The 26,994-nt window shown below is 57.1% G+C and overlaps 2 protein-coding genes across 4 annotated transcripts; one reads left to right on the forward strand and one right to left on the reverse strand.

Moving 5' to 3' along the window:
- Positions 1-548: 548 nt before the first annotated feature.
- On the reverse strand, positions 549-15,955 carry SFXN3 (sideroflexin 3). Of its 3 annotated transcripts, XM_076009843.1 has the most exons (12): positions 15,938-15,955; positions 10,636-10,708; positions 5,801-5,964; positions 5,171-5,345; positions 4,738-4,832; positions 4,287-4,362; positions 4,045-4,130; positions 3,646-3,773; positions 3,403-3,452; positions 2,734-2,783; positions 2,210-2,257; positions 549-1,946 (listed from the first exon to the last, which is right to left on the reverse strand). In XM_076009843.1, exons 3-12 carry the CDS (start codon positions 5,959-5,961, stop codon positions 1,850-1,852), a joined length of 966 nt encoding a protein of 321 aa, XP_075865958.1. In that variant the 5' UTR covers positions 5,962-5,964; positions 10,636-10,708; positions 15,938-15,955; the 3' UTR covers positions 549-1,849. The 3 variants fall into 3 exon arrangements, with proteins under 3 accessions (XP_075865958.1, XP_075865959.1, XP_075865957.1); XM_076009844.1 differs by lacking the exons at positions 10,636-10,708; positions 15,938-15,955 and adding an exon at positions 8,079-8,263; XM_076009842.1 differs by lacking the exons at positions 10,636-10,708; positions 15,938-15,955 and adding an exon at positions 7,122-7,234.
- On the forward strand, positions 8,463-26,956 carry PDZD7 (PDZ domain containing 7). Its single transcript, XM_076009845.1, has 16 exons — positions 8,463-8,537; positions 9,174-9,564; positions 13,489-13,629; positions 14,052-14,226; positions 14,683-14,859; positions 15,082-15,229; positions 16,389-16,449; positions 16,860-17,891; positions 19,458-19,505; positions 20,051-20,226; positions 23,248-23,339; positions 23,465-23,556; positions 23,707-23,778; positions 24,636-25,223; positions 25,535-25,635; positions 26,030-26,956. Exons 2-16 carry the CDS (start codon positions 9,339-9,341, stop codon positions 26,420-26,422), a joined length of 3,522 nt encoding a protein of 1,173 aa, XP_075865960.1. The 5' UTR covers positions 8,463-8,537; positions 9,174-9,338; the 3' UTR covers positions 26,423-26,956.
- Positions 26,957-26,994: the final 38 nt, after the last annotated feature.

A 26,994-nucleotide genomic window follows, 5' to 3' on the forward strand; every position in this document is an offset into this window, starting at 1 on the left:
TGGCTTCATATTCCTCAGGGAAAAAGGTAGGTTAAATAAGAAAGGAGGGAGTGGAGGGCCCTGGGGTGGTGGGAAGAGGTGTTAACTGGTGAGTGGTCCCTGCTAGGACTGTTCCCATGGCAAATTGATGGGGGCGTGGAAGTGTGGAGGGTGTGCTGCTGCCCTGACAGCTTCTGTCTGATGGAGCTCAGTAGCCCTTAGCCCTCCTGCCCGCTTCTCTCCAGAGGCCTCCCTGGGGAGCAGAGGTCACCAACCCATGCCTAGTGCCTGAAGGAAACCAACCACCCCAGAGCCTAAGTTTGTGTGTAGGTATGTGATCAGCCCCCCTAACAAAGAGGGAAATGAAGGCAGGACTCCATGTGCTGAGGGAATAGAAGATGGAAGCCTCCTCTGACACCCCCCTCGCCTTACCTTGAGTACTTAACTCAGGTGCCAAAGGGGAATGATTGTATAATCTCAGGGCGCCCTCTGCTGGGAGATGAGGCTCTCTACAGAGGAGGGGGAAGAGACTAATGGATCAAGCCAAGATCAAGAAGGAGATAATCAAGAAGTAGACAAGTTTGCTGTTTATTGAGTAACCACGGCATCATAGCTGTTATCACTGGTGGTGGTTGACTGGGGGGAGCAGGAGGATCCCACCAGGGCCCTTTCATCTTCAGGCCTCAGCCATGGGAGCTGGAATTGAGATCTAACAACCGTGTGAATTTTTACCACCACCCATCACATCCCCAAGCCCATCTTCCATGTGGACTAGCTACTGGTGCCTTGGCCCTTCCTCTTCTTGGGGGTGGGAGTGGAGGTGGGGGCAGGACCAACCTCTACAAGAGAAGGTGTTATAGTAGGGGTTTTGTTGAATGTCTACCAAGGGTCAATGGAACACAAAATTCTCTGTCTTCAGATTGTACACTCGGGGCCTAGTTGCCCTTGAAGGTGTCCTAGTCACACCCACTCACCTACCTGGGGAGTTTAAGCACCATTCCCACAGTGTGCCCCTCTGTGAGAGGACAGTGTGGGAGGTCTTAAAGGCAGATCTTGCTCTGCCTCTGTGGGTTTTGGTTGGGGGATGGGGTTGGAATTGTAGGATTTAGATTTGAGGTCATGTCAGAGCAGACCAAGAACTCCTAAGACTGTGCCTGCAGATGCCCACATTGCAGTGTGGGGAGAGGCTGACACAGCAAGGGCTGTATGGGATACTGCTGCTTCTTTGTTATGGTACAGCAGCAGAGGAAATAGAGCTATTGCAGGATTGGGGGATGGCACCGAGGATTGCATTAGCCCCATGCCTCCCTTATCCCAACATGTCTTCCTCTGCCAGCCCAGTTCCTGAGTCCATTTTGGGAGCTAGGTATCAGAAACCTGGAGGATTCGGCCCAGTTTGGCCTGCTAGTGTCCCTTGGTCTTTGTCCTGTGATCCTGGGGCTCCTCCTATGTTGAGAAAGGATGAGGTGCTGTCTGCTGGAAGAGTTCAGGAAAGGCAGCTCCGCCTGTAGCCTGGCTGGCTGGCAGGTGTGCAGGAGGCCAGATATCAGAACAGTCCAGAACAGCATGTCTGCTGCTAGCTTTCAAGAGCACATACACAATGTACGCATACACACATATATCACATATGTATATGTGTGGACATTCAAACACAGGAGGGAGGGATTATGTGACCCTGTTCTTTGAAACCAGAGGAGAAGAAAAAGGCTTATAGTGGTACCTCCCCCAGCCTACTGGATTGCTGGCTCAATGGCTGCCTGCCCACCAATCCCCCTGCCTGGTACCAGGTGGTAGGCGAGTGGCAGGGATGACGAGGCTCCACTGAAGCAGCCGCCCAAGGAGGTGAGGGAAGAGACAGGCAGACCCTTCCTCAAAGCCCTTTGTTGTAGTAAACCACTTCGATGCTGGGGTTTTGCTCATGGATCTGAGCTCTCAGCTCCGGCTCCAGCCTGCTCACGTGTATGGAGCTGCAACAGAACAGCACAGGCCAGCTGAATGTCCCCTGAACCCAGCCCTCCTCCATGCCAGGGACCACCATACTGCCTCCTCCCAGGGGTAAGCATCCTCTCCTCCTATTGCCAGAAGGATTGGCTCACTGTCATCCCCCTGCTCTCCGAATCAGTTGAGTGCCTGCCCCGCCTGTTCTGGAACACACTGCAGGACTCTAGAGTTGGTTATTTAGAGACCCAGTCCTATCCAGAGCCCTAGTCAAGCCCGGGGGCAGACTTACCTTCTCTGGGGGAACAGGGCACAGCACAGAGGGGTGGCGAACACCAGGCTGGGGGAGAAGAGCATTGGAAAGGTTTGTAAAGCTTTGGTCTAAGGGTGCTCAGTCCCCACACCCCACCCCATCCTCAAAGATAGCCCATAGGGGTGGAGATTGATTAAAGCCAAAAAGACCTTTTAGGAACATTAAATCGAACCCTGGCATTAGATTCAGCTGAGGAAAGAGCCTTTGGAGCAGTGATCCAAAGGCCCACAGCCAGGAAGTGTCAGAATCGGTAATTAAATGGGCATGAAGCTCCTGGATGATATCAAAAGGTGTATTTCTATGGTTTCTTCTTATAGATGAAGACGGGAACTCCCTCAACTAAGCTCTTGACCTTCAAGAACAGAGACCACCCTATAACACACAGTATGTCCTACAGGTGTCGAAGACACACACCAGCTGAATGTATGAATGAATTATGTATATAAGCATCTTAAAGGCAATAAATACCCACCACATCCACCATGAACTCCCTGCACACTTACCAGAAGCCCACCAGTCCCACCTGCAGGGGCGCCCCCAGCCAGGGGCGGCGCTGTGGGGAGACAGAGAGACCATAGAATGGCTTGCGACCCTTGCCTCACTACCCTCACCCCATCTCACCGGCCACAGCTCTCTCCCATCCTCCCTGCCTTTGACACCTAGGACTTGTGGCCCTTTCCCTTCTCCCAAGCCCATGATAGATTGCAGCCAAACTACAGCCTTCCTCTCCAGCCAGGCCTGCATGCTGACACCCTCCCTGGCATCCCACCACCCATTCTCACCCTTCAGAATTGCTTCCCTGTCCTGTTTGTGCCTGTGCCTGTGTGCACCTGTGTGTGTTGGGGGTATTGGGAGGTGACAGATGAGTGTGATATCGAGCATGACTATGACAGTCCATTGCTGTATGTGCCAGAAGCTTCCAGAGTAACACCAATTTCCTTCAGGACAGAAACCATTTCCTTCCTTTCCTCATCTCCTCCTGCTCCCTCTGCATTCCTTCACCCTAGCCCAATTCACTTTTGCTGAATGAATGAGGGTGGAAGGAACAGTGCAGGGCTCAGGAGAATGGGTGGCAGGTCTTAGACTCAGGCCAGGCTGGAGAGAGGGCTGGGGGCTGGTCACTTCTCCCAGCCACCACCACTTCCAGGATGAGGGAGGCAAGAGTGGCCTACCTTCAGGAAGTCTTTCTTCTCCAGGGCGTCCATGATTAGTGGGGGGATGGCTGAGGGAGGGCAGGGCAGGGAGGGAGGAGTAGATTAGTGGAGTCAAAGCCGGGAACCCTAAGGAAGGGAGTCCCCTTCATAGCTCCTCCCACTCTCCCCAGAGTCTTACTGCCCCTAGAGTAACAGCCCCCAAGAACAGCACCCCCCTTCTTTCAGAGCCTCCCACACCCCACCCAGCTGTCTCTGCCTTACCCATGGCAGGAATCGCCATGCAGACTCTCGATACCACCACCTGGAAGATTCCCTGCTTGGCTGCAGTCACCGAGTGGCCAAGCCTCTGACCTGCCTCATCAGTCACTGGGATGCCCACCTGCAGCTCCCTGGGAAAGGGGTTTGGGGTCAGATCACAGGGCCCAAGTCCCACCTGCAATGCTCCAATGCACAGCTACTGCCTGGAGTTCCTCCACACATCCTAGACTCAAAGGCCGGTTCTCCCCCAACCCTAGAGGATCTCAGTGTCAGACTAAGACAGGAGGCCAGCTCATGTCCAGGGAGGGAAAGGAGTGTCCTCAATCTGGGCTGGCCTGCATGGCTGGATGGTGTACCACGTGTACACGGGGCATGCACGTGCCAGGAGCTGGGGCCACTCACCTCTGCCTCATCAAGGGAATGTTGATGCAGTTGGCAGCTGCCACCGCTGCAAAGGGCACAAATCTGCCAACCAGGGGGGGCAGGTGCTAGGGAGGAAAGGTGTTGTTCAGTGGCCCTGAGGGCTGGGGAAGATTAAGGACTCTGGGGAGAGTTGTGAGGAGCCCGTAGGTCAGGACTGGAGAAGTGACGGGAAGAAGATGGATAAAAGGTGAATGGAGTATCAGTGGAGTGGGGGGCCTTACCTTGGTAAGGGATTTGAGTCCCAGGGCTGTGGCCACAGCCCCTGTGGTGGCACTCACATAGGCTGTTCCCAGCTGCCTGTGGGTGGAAGAGCCAGGTCACCAGAGGGAGGTGAAGAGTCCAGCATGTAGCTCTTTCCTTTAGGGACATGCCAAATCCTCATTGCATGGGCATAGGAGGGGGGCCTCGGTGCAGAGAAAGCCCTGCCCCCAGCTCCAGTGCAACCTTGTCTGGAAGCCCCAGTCCTGTTCTTTGAAGAGGGGCAGGTCCCCCAAAGCATATATAAGAGGACCTGCTGCTCTCAGGCAGGGGAAGTAGGGAGGGGGTGGGCTGATGAGAGCTGCTGCCTGCGCAGGCCACAGGGAGCAGGCAGGAAAAGCAGAGAGCAATGGTGGACTGGGGGAGGGTCCCACACGGTGCTGCAGCTCCTCCTGGGGACCAGCTCTCTCTCACCTCACCGTGATGGGAGCGTCGCCACTGCGGTTGGAGTAGTTAACGATGGCATTGAAGGACTGGTTCACCCACTGCCAGAACACTACAGTCGGGGTCTTCCTGAGGGAACAAAGACGCTTACTTCTGCCCCCTCAACAGTGTCCCTCTTGGACCCCTATAATGAAACTCCAGAGGTTATTCCCATACCCTGTTGATGACCCTAGAATTTGCTCTGGTAACGCCTGCATATCCACCCACCCACACACTTACACAAACACATGCATCATCTCTGGGGTGCAAGGACCTTGAGGCTGAGTTCTGAGGAGTAGAAGGGATTCTAACACAAGCTGGCTCCCACCTACTCTTCTCTGCCCTAATTGGCACAGAGAGGAGGTACCTAGTCATCAAGCCATCCTCTAGCCTAGAGCCCTCAGGAAGGGGATATGGGCAAGACCTGCCTGTAGAAGGTGAGCATGCAGCCAGTGATGGTCATGTTCATGGGCACCTGGGCTGACATGCGGCCAATCAGGACCACCTTCTCTCCCGTGTCCGGATGGAAGGCAGAGTCGTACACATACTTAGCCCTCCACAGCTGGTCCTCGGTGAGCCCTGGGGTCACCACACCGGCCCTGCAGAAGTTATCAAGGAGCAGACAGGCTATGGTCAGTTGTATAATTATTTCATTATATATTACAATGTAATAATAACAGAAATAAAGTGCACAATAAATGTAATGTGCTCAAATCATCCCGAAACCATACCCCCCCCCATCTGTAGAAAATTGTCTTCCATGAAAACAGTTCCTGGTGCCAAAAAGGTTGGGGACTGCTGCTGTAGAGTGTGTTTGTGAGGCATAGAAGAGCCCCCCACCCACAAATATCCATGCCACCTCCTCAACCCAGACTCCCTAAAATCCATTGGGTTAAAGCACTGTGCCATAGTTGTCCATGATGCCAGCAGAGAGAGGGGGGTTGGGGATTGGGACAGGGTGACTCTCAACCTTGAAAAGGAAGGCACAAAATGTACTATATTAATGGCAGGGAATGAGACACTAGAGTACAGGGTCAGATGGGGAGGGCATCACCTGTAGTTCTGCACGATATTCCGAGATGCTTCCAGCTGTGCCCCAGATAGCAGCAGATTTCGGGGATCAGTAACAGTGAAGAAGTGCCGGGCCCTGCCCAGGAATGTGCTTTGGTCCCAGCGAGGTTCCTGGATGTTGATATCCAAGGGCAATTCACCCATTTTCTGCAGGGCAGGGATGAAGGTCAGAGGGCTCCAAGGGCAGGGTCCAAGGGCTCCACCTAAGGAAACCTTTGGTAGCCTGAGCCTATCACCAGTCCCTTCTGGAGCTCAAGGTGACTCCAGATAGGTAAGCACAGGCTGGGGAGGAGCTGTTTCCTAGGCAATGTCCTGGCCTAAGGACCTGCAACCACAGGAGGAGGGGGAAGGGAAGACCAGAACCAGGCAAACAGACCTCCCTCGGCTCTGGCTTGGTGCAGATTTTTATGAGTGAGGATTTACATGTGTTTGATGCATGAGCAGCAGCTACCTCCTGTGCAGCTACTCCTGTGCTGCAGATGCACACAAAAAATATAATATATGCATGACATTCCCATTCTTATGTCAGCTTTAGGCCCCAGCTGCCCTGAGACCTAGATACAAACTCCCAAGGCTGTTTGGGAAGATGGCATAAGATATCCCACACTCCAGCCCCCGATTGGAGGGGAGCAAGGATTCATTGGCCACCTAGGGCTTATCTGTTCCAGATCTCAGAGGACTCTGCTGTCAGCCATGTGTGTGCACCTGGGCATACACAAATTCCCTCTCCAGACCCATCTTCCCCAACCCACACTGAATGACCCCAGGCTCTCCCTGTTCCAGGCTGTCCCTGTTCCCTGGCTGGCAGGGCTGGCACAGCCACCTATCCAGCCACCCACCTACAGAAAATAGCAGGGTTCAGTGGACTCCCCTCCACCCAGCACAGAGGAAAGCCTGGAGCAGCCATCTGGCAGCACGGGGCAAAATCCTACAGAATGACTAATCCTCTCCGACCACACTTCCTCCTCTCTCACTCACACTCACATACCCACACACAAAGACACCATCGAGCATGCCCTACCCAGACAAACAAACAGGACCGACCCGCTCTGTATACATCGGCCCACAAGGACCGATATGCACACTCCGACCAGTTGCAGACACTTTAATGTGACCACACACAGCTCCGCCCTGACATTCCGCCCCCCAACCAACTTCCTCTTGTTTCTCGTGGACCTCCATAGAGCCGCAGATGCTGGATCTCACAGGATAGAGAACGCGTTTCAAGGCAGGCCTCCTCCTCCTACCCCCTTAACCCTCGACTCCCCTGACTCCCGAACGCGGCCGGGACAGCTAGCACTCACGCTTTCCGCAGCTCTCCGCAGCTCTCAGACCCGCCTTCCTCTCCGGGCGTCGCCACAGCCCTCCCAGCCATCACGCGGGACGTCACGCGTGACGCTAACCAGCAGGGAGGGGCGGGGGCCTCCCTGCCGCGCCTGCCCGGCGGATTCCGGGATTGGCAGAGCCTGGGGGCGGTGGGTCTCATTTGGAGCGACGCCCCCAGCCCGGGCCACGGGGACCAGGCCCTACGCTGCCTCCCAGAGCCAATCGTATCGCGGGGATCAGATACGGTCCCCTCCACGGCCAGAGAGAGGAGGGGAGGAGCCGTGCCTGCTGCCCCCGTGGCTTGCAGTCCCCTGGCGGGCCTCGGGAGACACCTGGCCCCTGCAGCAAGAGGTCCAGGTGTCCAAGGAGAAAATGCGCAGGGCCCAAGTGGGCGGCGTGGAGGGGCGGTCCCGTGGAGGGGCGGTCCCCTGAAGGTGCGCCCGGAGGTACTCGGATTACTGTCCGGCTTGTTTACTTGATGACTGCCGTGGCAATGGCCTCTGCCTGCTTAGCCCCCTGGGCACCTACCCAGTACCCACAAGCTTCTCTTGCAGCACCGCGGCATTCGCAGCCCTTCACAGCCCGGTTCCAGTAGTGCCTGTGCCCGGTTTATGTCTCCAGCCCTCTCCCTGCTCCCCCTCTGTAACTCCCAGCTCCATTGTGTCCCCAGCCTCCTTAAGCTCCCATCCCCTAGCCCTGCACCACAGGCCTGAACCCCGCCCCTGGGATGTGGAAGGGCAAAAGACTCCAGGAACTTCAGTCTGCATCCAAGCAATTGCACCACAAAGGAATTCTTAGGATTCTTCCTCCCCTGGTTCCTGTGGCCAGCTGCCCCTGCAGCCTTTCAGGAACTGGGTGGCCAGAGAGACACCTTGTGGTGTAGGAGGAGGATGCAAGTGAGGAAGGCAATCTTCGGCCATGCACACACAACTCACCCAGTCACTGTACAGAGCACGCCTGCCTCCAGCGCAGGCTCAAGCCCCGTTCTGACCCGGTGACATTCCCCCGCTGAAGCCTTAAGGGTGACTGCGGAGGGGTGGCAATTCTAAGAGCCCCGGTAGCTGGCTTGGCCCGGAGAAAACAGGGTTCTAGCGGAAGCGGGGCGAGCCGAGACCCAAGCCCTAAGTCGGAGCGATGGGATGGGGCGTCAGAAATAGACCTGGTGCGGATAGGACCTAGCGGCTCCAAACCAGGTGAAGACAGACTGGCCTGGGCGTCTAAAGGAGGTGCCCGGAGGGAGTGATTGGCGGCCCCACCAACCAATAGGAATGCGGAGCTGCGCAGGCCAGCCCTATTCCCGCAGCCTCGGCGGAGCGTGGGCGGGGTTCCCAGTCTGCGACAGTCGCTCGCTCCCGCGGGCGAGCGAGGCCGACAGCCACTACACAAGCAAACAGGTGAGGGTGAGGGGGCCGAGTTTGAGAGGTGGGGGTGGCCAGGAGAGCCAAGCTGGGGCTGGAGTGCTGCGTTCTGGGTCCCAGAGCTGCTTGAGAGACTTGGCCCCGGGTTTTGCGCCAGATGTAGTGCGACCCTCGCCAGCAGATCCTTCTCCCAAGCTTGGGAGAGGTTCACACAACCTCTTTAGACCGGGAGCAGCGACCTGGGGACCGGAAAATGCCTGGGGACCTTGGCTGCAGCAGTCTAAGGTCCTGGAGCCCTGTCCTTGAGGCCCAACCCCCCAGGGCTGGCCCTTTGCCGCATGCACAGGAGAGGGGGTGGAAGGAACTGCCCTTGACCCCTCATTATCTCACCGTTTGAGCCCCAGGTCCCGCAATAATCCCAGCCTCTACTGAGGACTGGGGACCAGAGTAGATGACTCAGCTGAGAACAGGAATGAGGGGTGAAGGAGAGATTCCCACCTGCCTTGTATAAAGTCCACGAAAGTTCATTTAGGTTCTCTGGCCTGGAGGGAGAGAGGTGTGGGAGCCTAAGGCATGGGAGGGCAGGATCCTCACATGGGGGGTGGCGGAAGTTCTAGGGGGCAGTAGAGGCAGCATTTACACCCCTCCCCCATCCCTGCCCTCCCTGCCCAGGCCTGGAGCGCACACTTCCAAGAGGCAGCTCAAGGGAGGGCTCCGCGTTACTGAGACCCCGGCTCTGCATAGAAGACTCATGGAGCTCGGAGCACACAGGGCTGGCCTCTCCGGGGCTAGCAGGTCCTTCCTGGATTTTTAGGGCCCTGCCCTAGCCCAGCCACCATGGCACACGGTTTCGCAGTGGGCTTTGACCCACTGGGTCTGGGAGACCTAAGCTCCGGCTCTCTGAGCTCCCTCTCCTCCCGAGGCCACCTGGGCAGCGACTCCGGCTCCACCGCAACGCGATACCTGCTAAAGAGGCAGCAACGGCTGCTGAATGGGCCCCCCCGCGGAATCCGAGCCTCGTCGCCCATGGGCCGTGTCATCCTCATCAACTCCCCCATCGAAGGTGGGGGCGGGGCCTAGCCACTGGCCTGGGATGAGGAGGTGGGAGTGGAGGACAGTGGGAGCTAAGCTGGGGGAGGCAGAGCCACTCAATTCGGGTGGGGGAACTCAAGAGATGGGAGTGTAGGGGAGGTGGGAGGGTCTCTGGGAACCCATACGCTCTTCCTCACCTACCCTTGCCTCTCCTTCAGGACAATTCTTTAGTGTTCCAGGATTGTAGAAAGGTCAGAGGTGCCAGATAGGCAGCAGGGAAAGGCATGTGTGTGGCATGCCAGCCCCCAAGTGAGCAAGGGAGGGTACTGAACTGGCCTCTCCCTCCCATGGGCTCTGCAAGTTCATTTGGGGGTGGCTTTGGGGGTGGGGCAGGATGGAGGAGGACATCCTCCATCAGCCTGTCCATTGTGCCACCAGCTCTGTGCTGGGCTGTGAGGAGTCAGTGCCCGGGCGGGTGGACAGAATTAAAGGTTTCAGGCACAGAAAGAGGGAAATGAGGGTAGAACAGCAAATGTTTAGAAGAGGGGGGAGAACAGGGATTCCTTTTCTACCCCAGCCCTGGATAGGTCCTTTGGGGGATCTAGAGAGAAATGGGACTCATTTTTCACTTCCAACAATGTACAGTGTAGCAGGACTTAGAGTAACAAAACAGCTAGTGGTGAATGGAGCTGTTGCCAACAAAGGTTGGCAGTGGAAAGCATGGAGCGTGGTGGGGTGAGCGCTTAGGAGACAGTCTGCAGTGACAGACTTGAGGCAACAAAGAGCTGGTAAGCAAGATGGGACCTTGAATGTCAGGGGTGGAGTGGGAGCCCCCAGGGCCCGGGCTTTCTGTGGGCAGGACCAGATAAATATCTCCAGCTCATCTCCTCTTTCTCAGCCAGCAGAGCACCTCTGGCTGGATCCCAGACTGGACTTTCCAGGCTCTGCTCCTGCTCTCATCAGCTGGGTCACCAGCTGGGCAGCTCTGTTCCCCTCCCAAGGCCGCTGGGACAGGGGTGGGGTGTGTTGCTCAGGGAGCAGGCTTTCTTTCACCCATGGACCAACCTGCTCATCCCTTGTCACCCACCACTGTGAGCCTCACCTCAGGTGAGCAGCAGGGCACTGCTCAGGGTCACTACCATCATTCTGGTTAGCAGCAGGAGTCCCCAGAGGAGCTAGGAAACATTGGGCGGGGGAGGGGAGGCAGGCACTGCAGCACTGCCCTTGTTAGTTCCATTCTATTGAAAGAACAGAACTATGCTGTACCCCCAACACCCCCCATACCCATATTTGATGCAAGAGCTGTTTATACTGTCCCTCTAAAGATCCTCTTCTGGAAGTTCTATGATTTCTTTCTCCCTCTGCCTCACCCTGGTGCCACCATTCAGCCAGGAGGGCAGCATTTCCCAACAATTCAAGGACCAGGACTAGGGCATTGCCCTGACCACCTGGCCCCTACCCTGCCTGGGCTGGGAGCCTCTGAGCTCAGAATCCTCCCCATAGCCTGAGCACAAACATCCTCCAACTCCCCACAGCTGGGAACCCCTGCCCCATGTTGTTATTGAGACCACTTCACGGGAGTAAAGTAGCTGATACAGGAGAAACAGTGAGAAGGAGAACACTGCCACCCACACTAGTCCCATGAGGTCCCACCAGCTCCTTAAACTCAACTGGTCCTAAAGAAAATTCATTACCTTTAATCCAAACCAGCCCTTTCTCCTCACTCTCCTAGTTCATTCATCCATTTATTCTTTTTGTTTATTCCAAAAATACTTATCAAATGCCAAGCACTGTGTAACATACAGGGGAAGAAAATGACAAAGTCCCTACCATGACTAAGCACACAGCTGAGTGAGAGGAGACATAATAAATAATGCACAGAGAAGCAAATAGTGACAAAGGACAGGAAGAATCATTTGGACGATATGATAGAATTGTGGTTCTCAAACCTTAGATGCATCACAAGTGCCTGGAAAGCCTGTTAAGACATAGATTGATTGCGGGCTCGCTCCCAGAGTTTCTGGTTCAGTGGGTCTGTGGGAAAGCGCAGGGGAATTCACATTTTTAACAAGTTCTCAGGTGCTGCTGGTCTGGGCACCACTCTTTGAGAACCACTATAATAGGGACTTACTAGGGGTGGGGAGGGGACCCCAGGAAGGCATCTCTGAGAAAGTGGCATCTGAGCTGGGAGGGGAGTGAGGAAAAGGAGCTGGCCATGCAGAGGTCTGAGCAGGGAACTGCAGGCACATGGAGCAGGAAGAAGGTCAGTGTGGCCAGAGCTCAGCGAGGGAGAGGAGAGTGGCCAGAGGTGAGGGCAGAGGGCAGAGCATGGGGAGGGGTTTGCAGTTCCTCTAGGAGCAGGAGTAGGCATGGAAGTTTTCAATCAGGGGAAAGGCATGATCTAATATGAAAGCTGCTCTGGCTGCTGCATAGGGTAGATAAAGGGGTGAGAGCAGAAATCGGGAGATCATTAGAGGAGTGATGGGGGTGCCTGGGAGGAGAGGCAGGGGGCTGTGCTGGGGCAGCAGAGGTAGAGAAGTTACCATCCTCGCAGCACGTGAGCTCCTGGACTCAAGGCCTCAAAATGGGCAGCCCCTCCACCCTGGGGCCCTGGGGGGGCCACAGAAAGGGCCGGAGGGGAAAGGGGGTTTGGGGCCAGAGAGCAAAAGGCTCCTTGGCTCAGTCGAAAAGGTCCTGACATCTGGGTAGATATAATCAGCTGGGGAGGCCCAGGCTCCCTCAGACTGTCCTGCGCTGCCCCTGCCCCACAGGCCGCCCTTGGGGATTTCCCTCTGAGCTGCCCGGCCATGCACTGTAACCTGATTTCTCTTAGATCAAATTGAAGCATGGTGTGTGTGTGTGTGTGTGTGTGTGTGTGTGTGTGTGTGTGTGTGTGTCTGTGTGAGATTTCTCCCTCTCAAACACCTCTAGAGTAACTCCTGCTGGAAAAGAAATCTCGGCTTCTCACCTGGGACCCAACTTACCCAGAAGGCCTCCTAGAGGGCTGCCAACTGGGTCTGGCTCCCTCCATCCTCTCATCAGCGCCCTCCCCTTCCCCTCCACCCACCAAATCCCACCCATCTCAGGCCCCTAAGAGGCCTTCCGGGCAGCTCCAGCCCCTGGGAACCCTGTCAACACCACACTACTTTCCCCAGGATGGACGGAGAGGGCTGCCCCAGGCTCTGGGCACCTGCTGCAGCTGTCATTGTGGGTTTCTCTCCCGTGCACCCAGGTCATTCCTAGAGCCCTTACCCCCAGAGTCACAGAGGCTAAGAAATGGAAGGAACATCAGGGATCCTTCCATAACATCCCACACAGGGATTTACCAGGTGTCACCTTGCATGCCTCTAAAGATGGGAAGCTCACTATCCCAGAAAGCACATTCCACTGCCTGACAGCTGAATGTTTTACAAAGTTTTTCCTTACAAAATCTGCCTCTGTCTAATTCTATGTGGACTTGCTTCTGCCCACTGGGTTACACAGACAAAAACATCTAATGCTTTCCATAGGATAGCTCTACAACTATTTGAAGATAGAGTTACTATACTCATTTCTGCTGCAAGCTGAAGGGCCTAGACTCCCTCAACTGTGCCCCCTTGGAATGGAATCTCAAACCTTCTTTTCTGTCCATCTAACCCTAACAATGCCAGGATTTTTAAGAATTTGACCTACCCCAGGCCTGTGGGCATGTGCAGCTTGGTAAGCATTGATACACACATACCCCCATATTAGGAGTCCTGTCCTGCTGTTCTCGCTGCTCCCACACCCTCCCACATGGTCTCAAAATCACCCAGAGGGGACCTAAAAATTGGCTGCCCTCTGACCCATTGAGGGCCCTACGTGCCTGTGTGACTGTGTCCAGTAACCCAGATTGTGCAGGCCTCGAGTTGGGGAACCCAGGGACGCTCTGTGCCAGAATGAACATGGGGTTGTGCCTATGTCCCCATCCCCACAGCCAACAGCGATGAAAGTGACATCATCCACGCAGTCCGGGTGGAGAAGAGTGCAGCGGGGAGGCTGGGCTTCAGCGTGCGTGGGGGCTCGGAGCACGGCCTGGGCATCTTTGTCAGCAAAGTGGAGGAGGGGAGCAGCGCAGGTGAGCGGGGCCCCTAGGGTGAGGTCCTGACTTGGGATGTGACACCTACCTGAGTGAGGGGCAAAGTGTGCTGCTGTCAGGGGTGGGGGAAAGAGTCTTCAGCTCTGGAGGGCATGATGGGGACATGGGCACAGCCCATGGGCTGGGCACAGCCACACAGGCACGTAGGGACCTCAATGGGTCAGAGAGCAGCCAATTAATTTCTAAGTCCCTTCTGGATGATTTTGAGACCTATCTTCCTGGCAGAGGGGATTAAGGGACAGATTCCTGGGGACACGCGATCCTGCTCTGGGGATCCCTACTCTGATTGAGAAAGCTCAGTTTTACCCCAAGGAGCCCTGTCTGATGGGGGAGGCTCAGCGTGACCCTGGGGACCCTTTCCCCAAGTGCCCCATGCCAGCCACCCGCGTCCCCTGGTGCAGAGCGGGCTGGCCTGTGCGTGGGGGACAAGATCACGGAGGTGAACGGGCTGAGCCTGGAGAGCACCACCATGGGCAGCGCCGTGAAGGTGCTGACAGGCAGCAGCCGCCTGCACATGATGGTGCGGCGCATGGGCCGAGTGCCGGGCATCAAGTTCTCCAAAGAGAAGACCACGTGGTGAGCAGCGCCTGCCCCGCCTTGCCCCAGCCCACCCAGCACTGCCACCGCCCAAACCCATTGTCAGAAACTGCTTCTGCTCTTCCTGCCCCTCTGGGCGCCGGAAACAGGGGAGCCTAAGGCCTGACCTCCCCATGAGGAGGAGCCTGTCTCTCTCCAGCCCTTCCCCATACCAGTGGCCCTGCCCCCATGGCTGCTGCTGTGCAATGAGGGACAATAACAGCACCTCCCCATGGGGGCGCTATAAGGATTAGAAATGGGCCTGGCAGGCACCTTGCAGCGGCTCCATACAAAGGCCATTAGGATGGTTTCCCAAGTTTGCTGAAACCTATGTCCCCCTGAGGGCCCCAGGCCCAGGCAGGTCTCCAAAGGCAACCCCCCTTTCCCGTGCAGTTGGCAGGGCTGGGAGGGCAGGTGGGATGGGGACACAGCCGAGGGCCCCTGCTATTGCCCCAGGGTGGATGTGGTGAATCGGCGGCTGGTGGTGGAGAAGTGCGGCTCCACGCTGTCAGACAAGAGCTCAGAGGACGGCGTGCGGCGCATTGTCCACCTGTACACAACCTCGGACGACTTCTGCCTGGGCTTCAACATCCGCGGGGGCAAGGAGTTTGGCCTGGGCATCTACGTGTCCAAGTGAGGGCTGGGGCAGGAAGTGAAATGAGGGGGGGAGGGCCGGAGGACGAGGAGCAAGCGAGGCCTGGCCAGCTGCCTGTCCGAATGAGGACCTGGGTTGGAGGGTCACCAGGAGGAGAGGCCAGGAGCTTGACTGGGGCATCCCCGCATCCAAGTAAAGGGTCTGGAATGGGGGCCGGGAGGGCAGGCCAGGGGCCTAGACTGATGCCTGTCTGCCCCCAGAGTGGACCATGGTGGGCTGGCTGAGGAGAATGGCATCAAGGTGGGGGACCAGGTCCTGGCGGCCAACGGTGTCAGGTTCGATGACATCAGCCACAGCCAGGCCGTGGAAGTGCTCAAGGGCCAAACGCACATCATGTTGACCATCAAGGTGGGTAAGACTGTGGGAGTCAGGGAGAAGCCAGCCCAGAGAACGGGCTTCCTGGGCCACCCTGGTATCTAACTGTGTTCATTGCTCCGCAATTTATGGCATTTCCCTAGCTGCGTGGCTGGTAGGGCAGGCATTGTTCCCATCTCTATTTTGCAGAAGACACTGAGAGTCAGAGAGGCAAAGGAACGAAGCAGTCAGTTACTCAGCTGGTCAGCCTGGGGCCTGGTTCCAGTGCTGATTGCTACAGCAGTGTCCCTTCTTATGAATGGTGGAGGCCTAGGGTTGAAAGGCACAAATGCCCTGCCCAGAAGGGTGGGCTGGTAGTGGTGACTTTGGGCAGGACCTGCATAGTGGGCATCCCCGCGCACAGGGCCAGGAGGGTGGGGGCCAGAGACTGGATGTCAGAGGAGGCAGCTGGATTCATTATTCGTGTGGGTCTCACCCTTGCCTGAGGATCAGGTCCTTCTCACACCAGCTCTTGGAGGAGGTGACGTCCCGCTCTCCCCAGGGCCCAACCCTGGTCCCTGCTCTACCCTTCTTTCCCAAGCCTTCGCCCATCTGGCTGTTCTGTGCCTTCTCTGCCATCCCCCATTTCCACTTCCCACCTCTTCCACACCCCATTTCTCCCTTTCCTTCCCCTCAGATTACCCCAAACGCCCCTTCTCACTCCCGCTCTGCCCACTCATTCAATAATCATTAATTCAGTACCATTTCCGGGCACCTCCTGTGTGACAGCCACTATGGCAGCTACTGGGGTCGTAACAAGTGAACAGGACAGACAAGTCTGTGCTGCTGGGGGAGACAGACAAACTTGATGCTTGCAGATTGTGACAGATGCTATGAGGAAACTAACAGGATGGAGTGATCTAGAAAGGCCCCTGTGGCTGGGGGGGGGGTCAGGACAGGCCTCTCTGAGGAGGTGACACATGATGGGCTGAAGAGGAGCATCCAGGCAGAGGGAATAGCAAGTGCAAAGGCCCTGGGGTACAAAGGAATTTGGCATGTTCAGAAATAAAGTGGCCCGTGAGGCCAGAGATGATGAACTCAGAGGAGAGAGATGGGGTTGAAAGTTTACTCCTGTCCTGTCGTCCCCATTCTTACCCTCCCTTCTTCCATGCTCCCATGCCCTCCTATGCCCACTGGGCCCTCCCCTCCCCAGGAGACTGGCCGGTACCCTGCCTACAAGGAGATGGTTTCTGAGTACTGCTGGCTGGACCGACGTAAGTGGCTCGGGTCCCCAAGTTTGGAGGGAAAGGGCAGAGACCTGAGGGTGGGGCCAGGATCTCTGAAGAAGAAAGTAGGGTGCACAAAGATCCCCTCAGGCCCGTCCCATAGCCCAGAGCTATTTCTGGGCTCTCGGCTGAGAAGCTGCAGATCCAATTCCTGGCTGTTCTAGGGTCTGGTCTCAGTGGGTGAATAGAGGAGAAGCGACTTGCCTAAGGTCTCCCAACAAGTCAGTGGCAGGATTAGGGAGCAGCCGGTTCCCCAGACCCCACAGTCTAACCTTGGCTGCTGCCTGACTGATGTTCATTCCTCCACCCAGAGCCCAGGGGTGGTTTGCAAGCTGGGCAGGGCCCTGAAGCAAACGGGCAGACCCCTGAGCTGCCTCTACCTTCCCCACTCCCTGCAGTGAGCAACGGGGTGCTGCAGCAGCTGTCCCCTGCCTCTGAGAGCAGCTCCAGTGTCTCCTCCTGTGCCTCCAGTGCCCCCTACAGCTCAGGTTCCCTGCCCTCCGACCGCATGGACGTCTGCCTGGGCCCCGAGGAGCCGGGCAGCCACGGCCCAGGCTGGGGCCGGGCGGACACAGCTATGCAGACGGAGCCTGATGCGGGGGCCCACGTGGAGACCTGGTGCAGCGTGCGGCCCACAGTCATCCTCAGGGACACAGCCATCCGCTCTGATGGCCCCCCGCCTGCCCGCCGCCTCGATTCTGCACTCTCTGAGTCACCCAAGACTGCTTTGCTACTGGCCCTTAGCCGACCCCGGCCCCCCATCACACGCTCCCAGAGCCACCTGACCTTGTGGGGTATGTGGGGGATGGGTGGCTGCTGCTCTCTCCGCAGTCCCCTGGTCCCAAACCTGCCCCAGCCTCTGCCCCAGGCCTTGACTCAGCCCCAGAATATACTCAGACCCTGCACTAGGCTCCATTTTAAACTAGTCGTGGGCTCCAAACCAGCCCAACCCCAGCCCCTCCATCCTGGAGTTCCTAGGCCTGTTCACACACACATGCATACACACGCACACACACGCAGGCATGCCCTCCTCCAACTGGCCCGCAGTGCAGATTCTGTACATAGCTACAGCTGTGGGGTGGGGGGAAGGTGTCAGAAAGTTGGAAGAGGAGCCCCCCAGCCCCTCCCACCCTGCATGGCTGCAGATCCTGTCTGCCCTTCCTCTCCCTTCTTTCTGCCCCTCCCCACACCCCTGGCCCTCCAGCCCCCCGGGTGCTCCCTCGTGTCTGCAGAGGAGAAGAAGCAGCGAAAGAAGGAGAAGTCGGGGTCCCCGGGGGAGAAGGGTGCCCTGCAGCGCTCCAAGACGCTGATGAACCTCTTCTTCAAGGGAGGGCGGCAGGGGCGCCTAGCAGGGGACGGGCGCAGAGAGGCCTGGACGCTGGACAGCGGGAGCCTGGCCAAAGCCCGCCCTCGCCCAGATGTGGAGAAAGGTGAGTGCTGGGTTGATCAGACAGGAGGGCAGGGTGACGTCCGCTAGCCATGGCATCCAGCAGACCTGGGTTGAGACTTCGCACTGCATCTCACCAGCCGTGAGTTACCGCTCAACCCCTGCGAGCCTCAGCTTCCTCATGGGTAAAATGGGAGCAGTAATACCTACCTGTTCTTTAGGAGTAGTGAGGAACAAGTGAATGTAGATCACGTATGTAGATCACTTAGAATGCTGTCTGGCACACAGCAGGTGCACATGAAATGTAGTGGTTGTTATGGCATTGTTATTGCCTTATCTCCCCATTTTACAGAAGGGGAAACTGTTAGGGTCACAGCACAGCAAGGAAGCAGGAGAGCTCATGATTATCAGATCCTGTGCTCCTGGTGGTGGTGGCAGGGCACACTTTTCCTAGAGTGTTTGGCTTCACCTCCCCTGGCCAGAGCTCCACTGGCCCAACCCATTTCTAGAAGCATCCTTGAACAAGGCCATTTCTAGGTCTGGGCCCAGGCAGAAGGGTCCTGCCCAAGCTGAATCATATCAGGGACTTCCCAAGGACACTCACAAGAGGCCCTATCCTCTCTCTGGTGAGTTTCAGAGACTAGACCAAGAGTCACTAAGTTAGTTAAGATTCTTGGAGTTGCACATGACAGAAACTCAACTCCAAGTAGCTTTTTTTAAAAGCACTTCTTGGCTCCGCTACTGATTTAAACTGGGTCCAAAGGTCTGAATGATATCAGCAGATGTCTGTCCCCCTCTGTCTTTCCCATGGGTTAGCTTCATGATCACGTGGGCTTTGCCAACTAGGAGGTAAAGGGGCCACTACTGCTTAGCAACCCCAGGGCAAAGAGAGCTTCTCCTTAGACAGTTCAAGCAGAAGTCCCAGGACAGGGTCCCGTGCCGTGCTGAACAAGTCACTGTGATATGGGACAGAGAGAGATGCTTTCACTGGCCAGCCTGGGGCACATGCCCATCCTGGAGTACATGGGCTGAGAATGCGGGGAGGGGGCTGCGCAGGGAAAAATCAGGGTGCTGTTTCCAGAGGGGGAGTGGATGTGGGGGGGGCAAAACAAGCAGAGGATAAGGGGCTGGACCCTCCTCCACTCTGGGGTCAAATGTTCTGGGGTCTCAGGGTGACAGTCCATGGGAGAGAAAATTCCTTCAAACTCAAGCTGGCCAGTCGCCCTCCCTCAACGATCTCTCTTCCCACAGCTCCCAGGGCCCTGCTTTCTCCCGGTTCTCCCCCTCCTCTCTGGCCACTCTCTCCTTCAAAGGCTGCTCTTTCCCCTGTCCCCTGAAGGTAGGTGCCCCCAAGCTCAGTCCTCGAGGCTCCTCCCTCCACACATTTGCTTCCAATGAATCTGCACAAGCAGAGCTCAGACTGTACCCTCTCTTGATCCAGAACCTTCACTGGCTCCCCGTTGCCTAGTGGGACCTCCAAGTTCTTCATGGCTGGGTTTCTGGCCCCCCTGTCCCACCTACTTCTGGCCTGAACCCCCCGTCCCACCAGTCCTGAGCCCATCCAAACCCATTTTCAGATTGCAGCTGAGCCCCTTTCTTCTTCATGCAGGGGGCGTGGGGCCCGTGCAGAAGTTTGTCACCTGGAGACTGAGACGCGGTAATTCACACACATCCCTTTACCAAGGCCTGGTTTACAGTGGAGTGGTAGACACGGGGGTGGGCGTGCGGGGCCAGCTGAGTGGCTTTGGACTAAACTCAGCTGGGGTCAAGCAGGGGGAGCAGGCAGCTGGGGAGGTGCATATTGGGGCAGCTAAAACAATCAGACTAAGCTTGCTAGGTGAGGGGGTATGTTTAGGGCCTGTGTTAAGATTCCCAAAGACAGATTTGGGGCAATGAGGGAGCCTGTGCTGGGACTCCAATGGGGAACAGACTCCTATGACAGTGCCTGTCCACTGGGCTAAGCCTCTGTTAAGGAGCAGACTGGTACGGGGTCCGCGTTGGGGTTGAGGGGCCGTGGTTGGCACCCCATTGGTGGACTGGCTGCCATGGGAGACCATGGTAGGCAGCACAGGTCTGGGATTCTGTCTGGGAGCCTGGGCCTCTCATCTGGCCTCTTCTGGGCCCTGACCTGCTGAGGGAAGCCCCTGCCCTCCCTCGATGGCTCCTGGCTCCTCCATCACACCCTTTGCTCCTGCCCTGCAGACCGGGAGAGGGGCAGGGCCCTGCTCTCTGCCAGGTCCGGGAGCCCCTCCAGCCAGCTGCCCAGCGTGGATGAGCGAGTGCAGGCCTGGGAGAGCCGACGGCCCCTCATTCAGGACCTGGCCCGGCGCCTGCTGACCGACGATGAGGTGCTGGCCGTCACCCGCCACTGTTCCCGGGTAAGCCTTCAGCCGCCCCAGCATGTGGTCACTCAGTCACCCAGCCCCTTATTCATTCAGGCCACTGTCTACTGACCAGCATCTGGGCTCGATGACAGGAAGCCAATGGTCAGTAAAAACAGAAGTCACCCCTGTCACATACACCCTTACCTAGCGCACAGTTAGGAAGGGGAGGTGGACAGTGACTAGAACCTAAACACACATAGTGACAGTCACGTGAAGAGCTGTGAAGGGAAGCAGCATGAGAAGACAACCGGAGGGCACACATTAGGTGGTATGGTCTGGGAAGGCCTCTCGGAGGAGGTGATATTTAAGCTGAGGAGAGAAGGAGCCAGACAGGCGATGAGTAGGGGAAGAGTCCCTGCAGTCACCTGCCTCTGCCTCTCTAAGCCCCTGCTGTCCCCCCATGCCTCCTTCTGCTCTTGCGTCAGCCAGCGGGACTGGCCTCATGCCAGGCCCCTCCCCTGTTACCCAGGTAAGTAATCCTTGGCACCCCCCAGTCACCCCAACACCTACACTGTTCTCTGTTTCCTTCCACTTCCAACAGAACCACAGGGCCCCAGGGTGGGGGAGTCGGGTTTGAAGGAGTCCCTCGAGCCTGAATGTCGGGGAGGATGTGGAGGTGCAGCTTGCCCCCTCTGGGAGGATTGGAAGGTCCCCTCCTATCTCTCTGTCTTGGGAGAGCCCAGGCGCGCAGTTCTCAGCCCGTGTAAACCTGTGTGGTGTCCTGCGGTGGGCTTCCCGTGAGCACGTGTCGGTGCACGCTGTGTGTGAGGGCGAGCTGAGGGGTCTCGGAATATCGTTTGTGGGTTCCCCACCCCCACCTTGTTTAGGAGGGACTGCTTTGTATGTCCGTGTAGTGTGCACTGGTGTCTGTGGAGTAGCCGGTTTGCGTCTGTGTGTGAGCGTGCGTGTGGCTGGCTAGCGCATGTGTTCGTGCATTGACACCTGGAGACTGAGACACGATCATTCACGCATCCCTTTACCAAGGCCTGGTTCACAGCAGAGCTGCAGGTGGGGGTGCATGCTAGGGGGCAGCTAAGGGGCTTTGGGCTAACTCACAGGTGTTACCCTCATCTCTGCGCTGAGTGGGCCAGAGGGTACCAGCCTGTAGTGAGCTTGCAACTCCAGCTGTGGCCACAAGGTGGGGCTCCGTGTCTGTTTCTTTGGCCAGCTCCTTTTACCTACCCCTCCACTCCCCTCCCCTGCCCAAGCCAGGCTTCCTCTCACTGTGCCCTCACCACCTGCAGGGCGCCAGGTACCACCCAAACCTGGCCCAAGCCCCACCCACACCCAGAGATCAGACTCTGGGATGGAGGCCCGGCCAGAGTGATGAGTAAGGTTCCCCTAGTTACTCCGATGTGTGGCCCTAAGCCCCAGGCCTCCCCTCTCTCCTCCCTGAGCCATCTCCCCACAGCTGCCAGACCAGTGTCACACATCCCCTCTCCTGTCACTTTACATTCCCAAGCCACCTAGCGACCCATGTCTTTGGCAGAATAGAGGACAAGCTCCTTACCCTCACATACGAGGCCCTTCCTGATTTGACTTCTAACCCACCAACCTCGGCTCTCCCGCGGCCACCACGCAGGTTTACACAGCTTCTGAACCGCACCACTTTTGAGTGCTCTACTTGAGCATTAGTTCCAACCTGCACGGCCCTGCATAGAGGCACTTCATGGGACCCTGTGGCCAAGTGAACCCTTTGTCTATTCATTATTCCACACCACACTGGGAGCACTTTCCTCCTGTTTCTGCATCTACCCTCTAAGAATGAGTGACAATACCAGCCCCTCCATGAAGACCGCTCTGACGCTCCCACCTTCCTCTGAGAGTCCCTCTGCCCCATTGCCAGTGGTTTGTAGCTCACTGGGGTAGGTGACTCATCTGCCCCTCATTCTCAGCAGACTGAGTTCCTGAGGATCTGAGACAGGGTCTTCATTGTTGTGTCACCACTGCCCAGTACAGGGCCTGGCACTTAGTGGATGCTGAATGCATGTTTGTGGGATTGAAATGTGTGCATCTATGTGGCTGGTTCTGTGCAGTGGGTGTATCTCTCCTCGGACAAAAGGGGGTGTATTGTTGATATGTGGATGTGTGAGTCCCTGTAACTTATGTGTAGTTTAGGGCCACACATGGTTTGTATTTTATTTATTTCTAGATATTTATCAATGACCCCCTCTGATGGCCAGGGCACGCTCTGTGTCTATGCCCACAGGAGGTGGTCTGTGTGTGTGTGTGTGTGTGTGTGTGTGTGTGTGTGTGTCCCTGAATCAGTCTCCTTCTTGCCACCAGGGGGCGGTGTGCTGTCCAAGTAGGGTGGCTTCCAGTGTTCAGGTCTTCAGAAGGAGTGGGGTGTGGCTGGTGGCATCTCAGCAGTGCCAGGCAGAAGGGGCTCCAGCCCCAGGGCACTGACTGGACAGGGTTTCTGTAGAGCCCCCCTTCCCCAGGCCCCCCATTCCAGCCCTGAGCGAAGCCTAGCTCGTAGATGTGTGTGTGGACACATGCTGGGCCGCCAGGCCCACAGCCTCGTGTTGGCTCAAATTCCTTCCTTCTGCCTGGGAGGTGGGGGTGGGGAGAAGAGTCCACTCCCTGCACATCCTTTTCCGGTACCAGAGCAGGCAAGAGCCAGACTTCTCAGGTTCCAATCCCTCTTCGCAATTCCTGATCTGCCTGGCTTTGAACAAAGTCCTCCTCTCTAAGCCTCAGTTTCCTCATATGTAAAACAGGAATAATTAATGTCATTTCTCAGAGTGGCTGCTAAATAAGAGATCATATGAAAAAGGCTTAGAAAAGTGCCTGTCCCCAAACTTATTATTATTGTTGCTGTTTACTATAGGTCATTATTATTTCATGTTTCTATCTCTAGTCACCAAGATAAGACCATTCCATGGACAGCCTGGGGGTGGAGTGAACTTTTCCTAAGGCATGGATGCCTCCCAGAGCCCCTCAGGGCCCTGGCGTTTACCTTCACCCAGCTCGGAAGTCCCCCTGCTGTCTGACCTGTGGTACCTCTATCTGCAGTATGTGCACGAGGGTGGCGTGGAGGACCTGGTGAGGCCCCTGCTGGCCATTCTCGACAGGCCTGAGAAGCTGCTGCTGCTGAGGGACATCAGGTGGGGGGGCTGAGAGGAGGGCTGGGGCAGGAAAGGGATCCCTGATACCTCCCCAGGGCTGCAATTCCTCCCGGCAGCTCCAGAACTGAGCCCCTGCCCGCCCCCTTCCCCTGGCCCTCTCACAGGAGTGTGGTGGCCCCCACGGACCTGGGCCGCTTTGACAGCATGGTGATGCCTGTGGAGCTGGAGGCTTTCGAGGCCCTCAAGAGCAGGGCAGGTCAGCCGCTGGGGGTGGGGGGCAGGACTTCCGCATCCTGAGCCCGTGGGGACGGGGTGGGATGTCACAGCAGACACTGCCTGAGCCCTGAGATCCTGCCAGGGAGCCTGGGGGGAGCCTCGCCTCTGACCTGTTCTCCCCTCCAACCAGCCCGGCCTCCTGCTTTGCGACCTGCCCGGCAGGACACACCACCGAAGCGTCACCTCATCACCCCTGTGCCTGGTCAGTCAGAGTCCCACAGCCCAGGGAGGGGCACAAGCCTGGGGAGACGAGGGGAGGGAGGGTGGGCCTTCTGTCCCAGCCCCCACGGGGGACATATTGTGGGTCCCTGAAGGAAAGCTCTCGCCCGCCAGAGCCGTTTCCGTCCCGTCTGCTCACCACCTATATACCATTACTTACTTAATAGTTGGTTTGAAACCCACTCACTTTTTTTTTTTTTTTTGAGACAGAGTCTCGTTTTGTTGCCCAGGCTAGAGTGAGTGCTGTGGCATCAGCCTAGCTCACAGCAACCTCAAACTCCTGGGCTCAAGCAATCCTCCTGCCTCAGCCTCCCAAGTAGCTGGGACTACAGGCATGCGCCACCATGTCCAGCTAGTTTTTTTTTCTATATATATTAGTTGGCCAATTAATTTCTTTCTACTTATAGTAGAGATGGGGGTCTCGCTCTTGCTCAGGCTGGTTTCGAACTCCTGACTTTGAGCTATCTGCCCGCCTCGGCCTCCCAAGAGCTAGGATTACAGGCGTGAGCCACTGCGCCCGGCCAAACCCACTCACTTTTAACGTCTAGTCTCATTCTATGCAATAATCTCTGAGAAATTACCAGCTTGGTGTGCTAATAATATTTTTTCTTAGGTATATTAAAACAGAACTGCAACTATTAAAGTAGAAAGTATTAAAATGTCATTATGATAGAATGTGTTTGTCTGCCTGCCCCAGTGGGGCTCTCCCTGCTGCAGTAGGGCCTGGGAAAACCCAGGCTGGTTCGCATTGGCCCCGCACAGCCTGGCAGGGCCTTGGGCTGGAAAGGTGCTCTGGGTGGCAGGGAGAGTTGGCAGCCTGACCTTGGCCTTCTTCCCCAGACAGCCGCGGAGGCTTCTACCTGCTGCCCGCAAATGGCTTCTCGGAGGAGGATGATGCCGGGGAGCTGAGGGAGCAGCTGGGAGGCCTCAAGGTCTCCCTGAGTGCCCCTGCCCCCTGCCACTCTCATAAAGGGATCCCCCCTCTCCAAGACGTGCCAGTAGATGCCTTTGCCCCCCGCCGAAGCGCCTGCACACCCCCTCCCCAACCACCCCCCGTGGCTCCCTGGCCCCCACGGCCTAACTGGCTGCTGACAGAGCCCCTGAGCCTAGAGGGCCCCGGGCAGGGCCAGAGCCAGGGCCGGGCTCAGAGCCGCAGCCGCAGCCGGAGTCGAGGCAAGTCCCCTGGACGCAGGCGCTCCCCATCCCCGGCACCCATCCCCACCCCCAGCATGGCCAATGGGCGCTACCACAAGCCTCGGAAGGCCAGGCCCCCCCTGCCACGACCTCTGGATGGACAGGCAGCCAAGGTGGGGGGCAGGCAAGGGCCCTCCGAGAATGGAACTGGCGGGACAGTGGAGGAGGCAGCCATGCAGGCCCCCAGTGGGGAGTTGAGGACAGTCACTCTGTCCAAGATGAAGCAGTCCTTAGGTGAGTCCAGGTGGGACTGGGGCCAGCAGGGGGGACTCTGGGATTTGGGTGAGGAGGTTGATGGGCTTGGTTTTGGGGTGTGACTAAGGGGGCTGGGCCTAGGAAGAGAATCTGGGGTATTGAGGTATAGTTGGGGGTCTAGATTCGAGAGAGTTGGGACCTGGTAGATCTCAGAGTAAGATTTGAGTAGTAACAGAACCTGGGGGATTGTGAAAAGTTGGGGGCCCTGAATTTTGGGATGGGTCCTAGATTTGTCCCGAAGCTTGCATTTTGGGATGTGCTACACTCTCACTGTTTCTCACGTTCACTAGGCATCAGCATTTCCGGGGGCATTGAGTCCAAGGTGCAGCCCATGGTGAAGATAGAGAAGGTCTTCCCTGGTGGGGCCGCCTTCCTCAGTGGGGCCCTGCAGGTGGGTGAGGAGTGCCAAGGCCCACTCCTGGGGGAGCCTGGTGGGAGGTCGGGCTGGCACATGCTCACCTTCCAGCCAGACATGTTTAGACCAGGCTGTGGGAGGAGGCTTGGGGTTAGGGGGTTCAGAAGAGCAGGATCAGCAGGCCTGGGGAAAAATCTGTCCCCTCATGCTAGCCTGAGCCTAAGGCCGGCCCATCCTGTTCCACCCCACGCCCCAAGGGACAAAGGGCCCTTGTCTGTGCCCCACCCTGCCCCCAATAGCTCCAGGCACAAAAGCCCATTGTCCATCCCCTGCACCCAGATGGGGGAGGTGTGTCCTAGCTGGTAGAGGTGAGAGGACAGTGCCTTCAGGTGGGGTGGGTGGTGTGGGTGACTCTCCCACCCCATCCTAGGCTGGCTTCGAGCTTGTGGCAGTGGATGGAGAGAGCCTGGAGCAGGTGACCCACCAACGAGCAGTAGACACCATCCGTCGGGCTTATCGAAACAAGGCTCGGGAGCCCATGGAGCTTGTGGTCAGGGTCCCCAGGCCCAGCCCACTACCCTCACCCTCTGACTCATCAGCCCTCCCCGACCAGCGCCTTCCTGCTGACCGTCCCCCTGCCCACCAAGCCCGTGATGCTACTGAGGATCCCGTGCCCTGGCACCCAGAACCTCCCAACACCCAGCCCCCTCCCACGGATACTGGCCTCTTCCAGCCCACTCCCAGCCCAGTCCCCTCTCCAACCCTCCAGACTCCCGATACCCACCCCACCTCTCCCCACTTACCCCATGACCCTTCCCACTAACCTCAGACTCCCGCCAACCCTCAGCATCTCCCTGCTATCTCTGGGCCTCGCCTGCTGACTTCCTCAGGATGCAGGAACCTCCCGCTCCTACTTACCCTGCCCGCTCTGAGCTCCACTGGTGGCTCTCACCTCCCCACTTCCTTCCCTCCTCAGCCGTCACTAAGGCTCTGCCTTAAGCTTAGTGTCCAAGGACAAGGTGCTAGCGGGCAGCTTGTGTCACCTATACTCACTGCTCCCCAACCTCCCCAGATGGGAAAGGGGCTGAGAAACCCAACGTCTGGGGCCTGGGATTGGTGGGCACTTTCTCATGATGCCCCTTTGATTTCCCTCAAACATTGCGGGACGATGTGGACTCCCAGGGCCCTCAAGGGGTCAATGCATATACTCCCCATTCTGTGCAAGGGACAGGATGAAAGGCTATTCATTCCCTTGACCCCTGAGAGACCATTTCATGTTGGGGTCCACTAGGACCTCACTTTCTATGATTTTTCCTTCCCCCATTACCCTTTCTCCCCATAAGAGGGTAGGGAAGTTGCCAGCAAATAAAGAGGGAATGGGGGTCAAACAAGTTC

This window comes from Microcebus murinus, chromosome 14 (genome assembly GCF_040939455.1).
Source record: "Microcebus murinus isolate Inina chromosome 14, M.murinus_Inina_mat1.0, whole genome shotgun sequence".
Lineage (NCBI taxonomy): Eukaryota > Metazoa > Chordata > Mammalia > Primates > Cheirogaleidae > Microcebus > Microcebus murinus.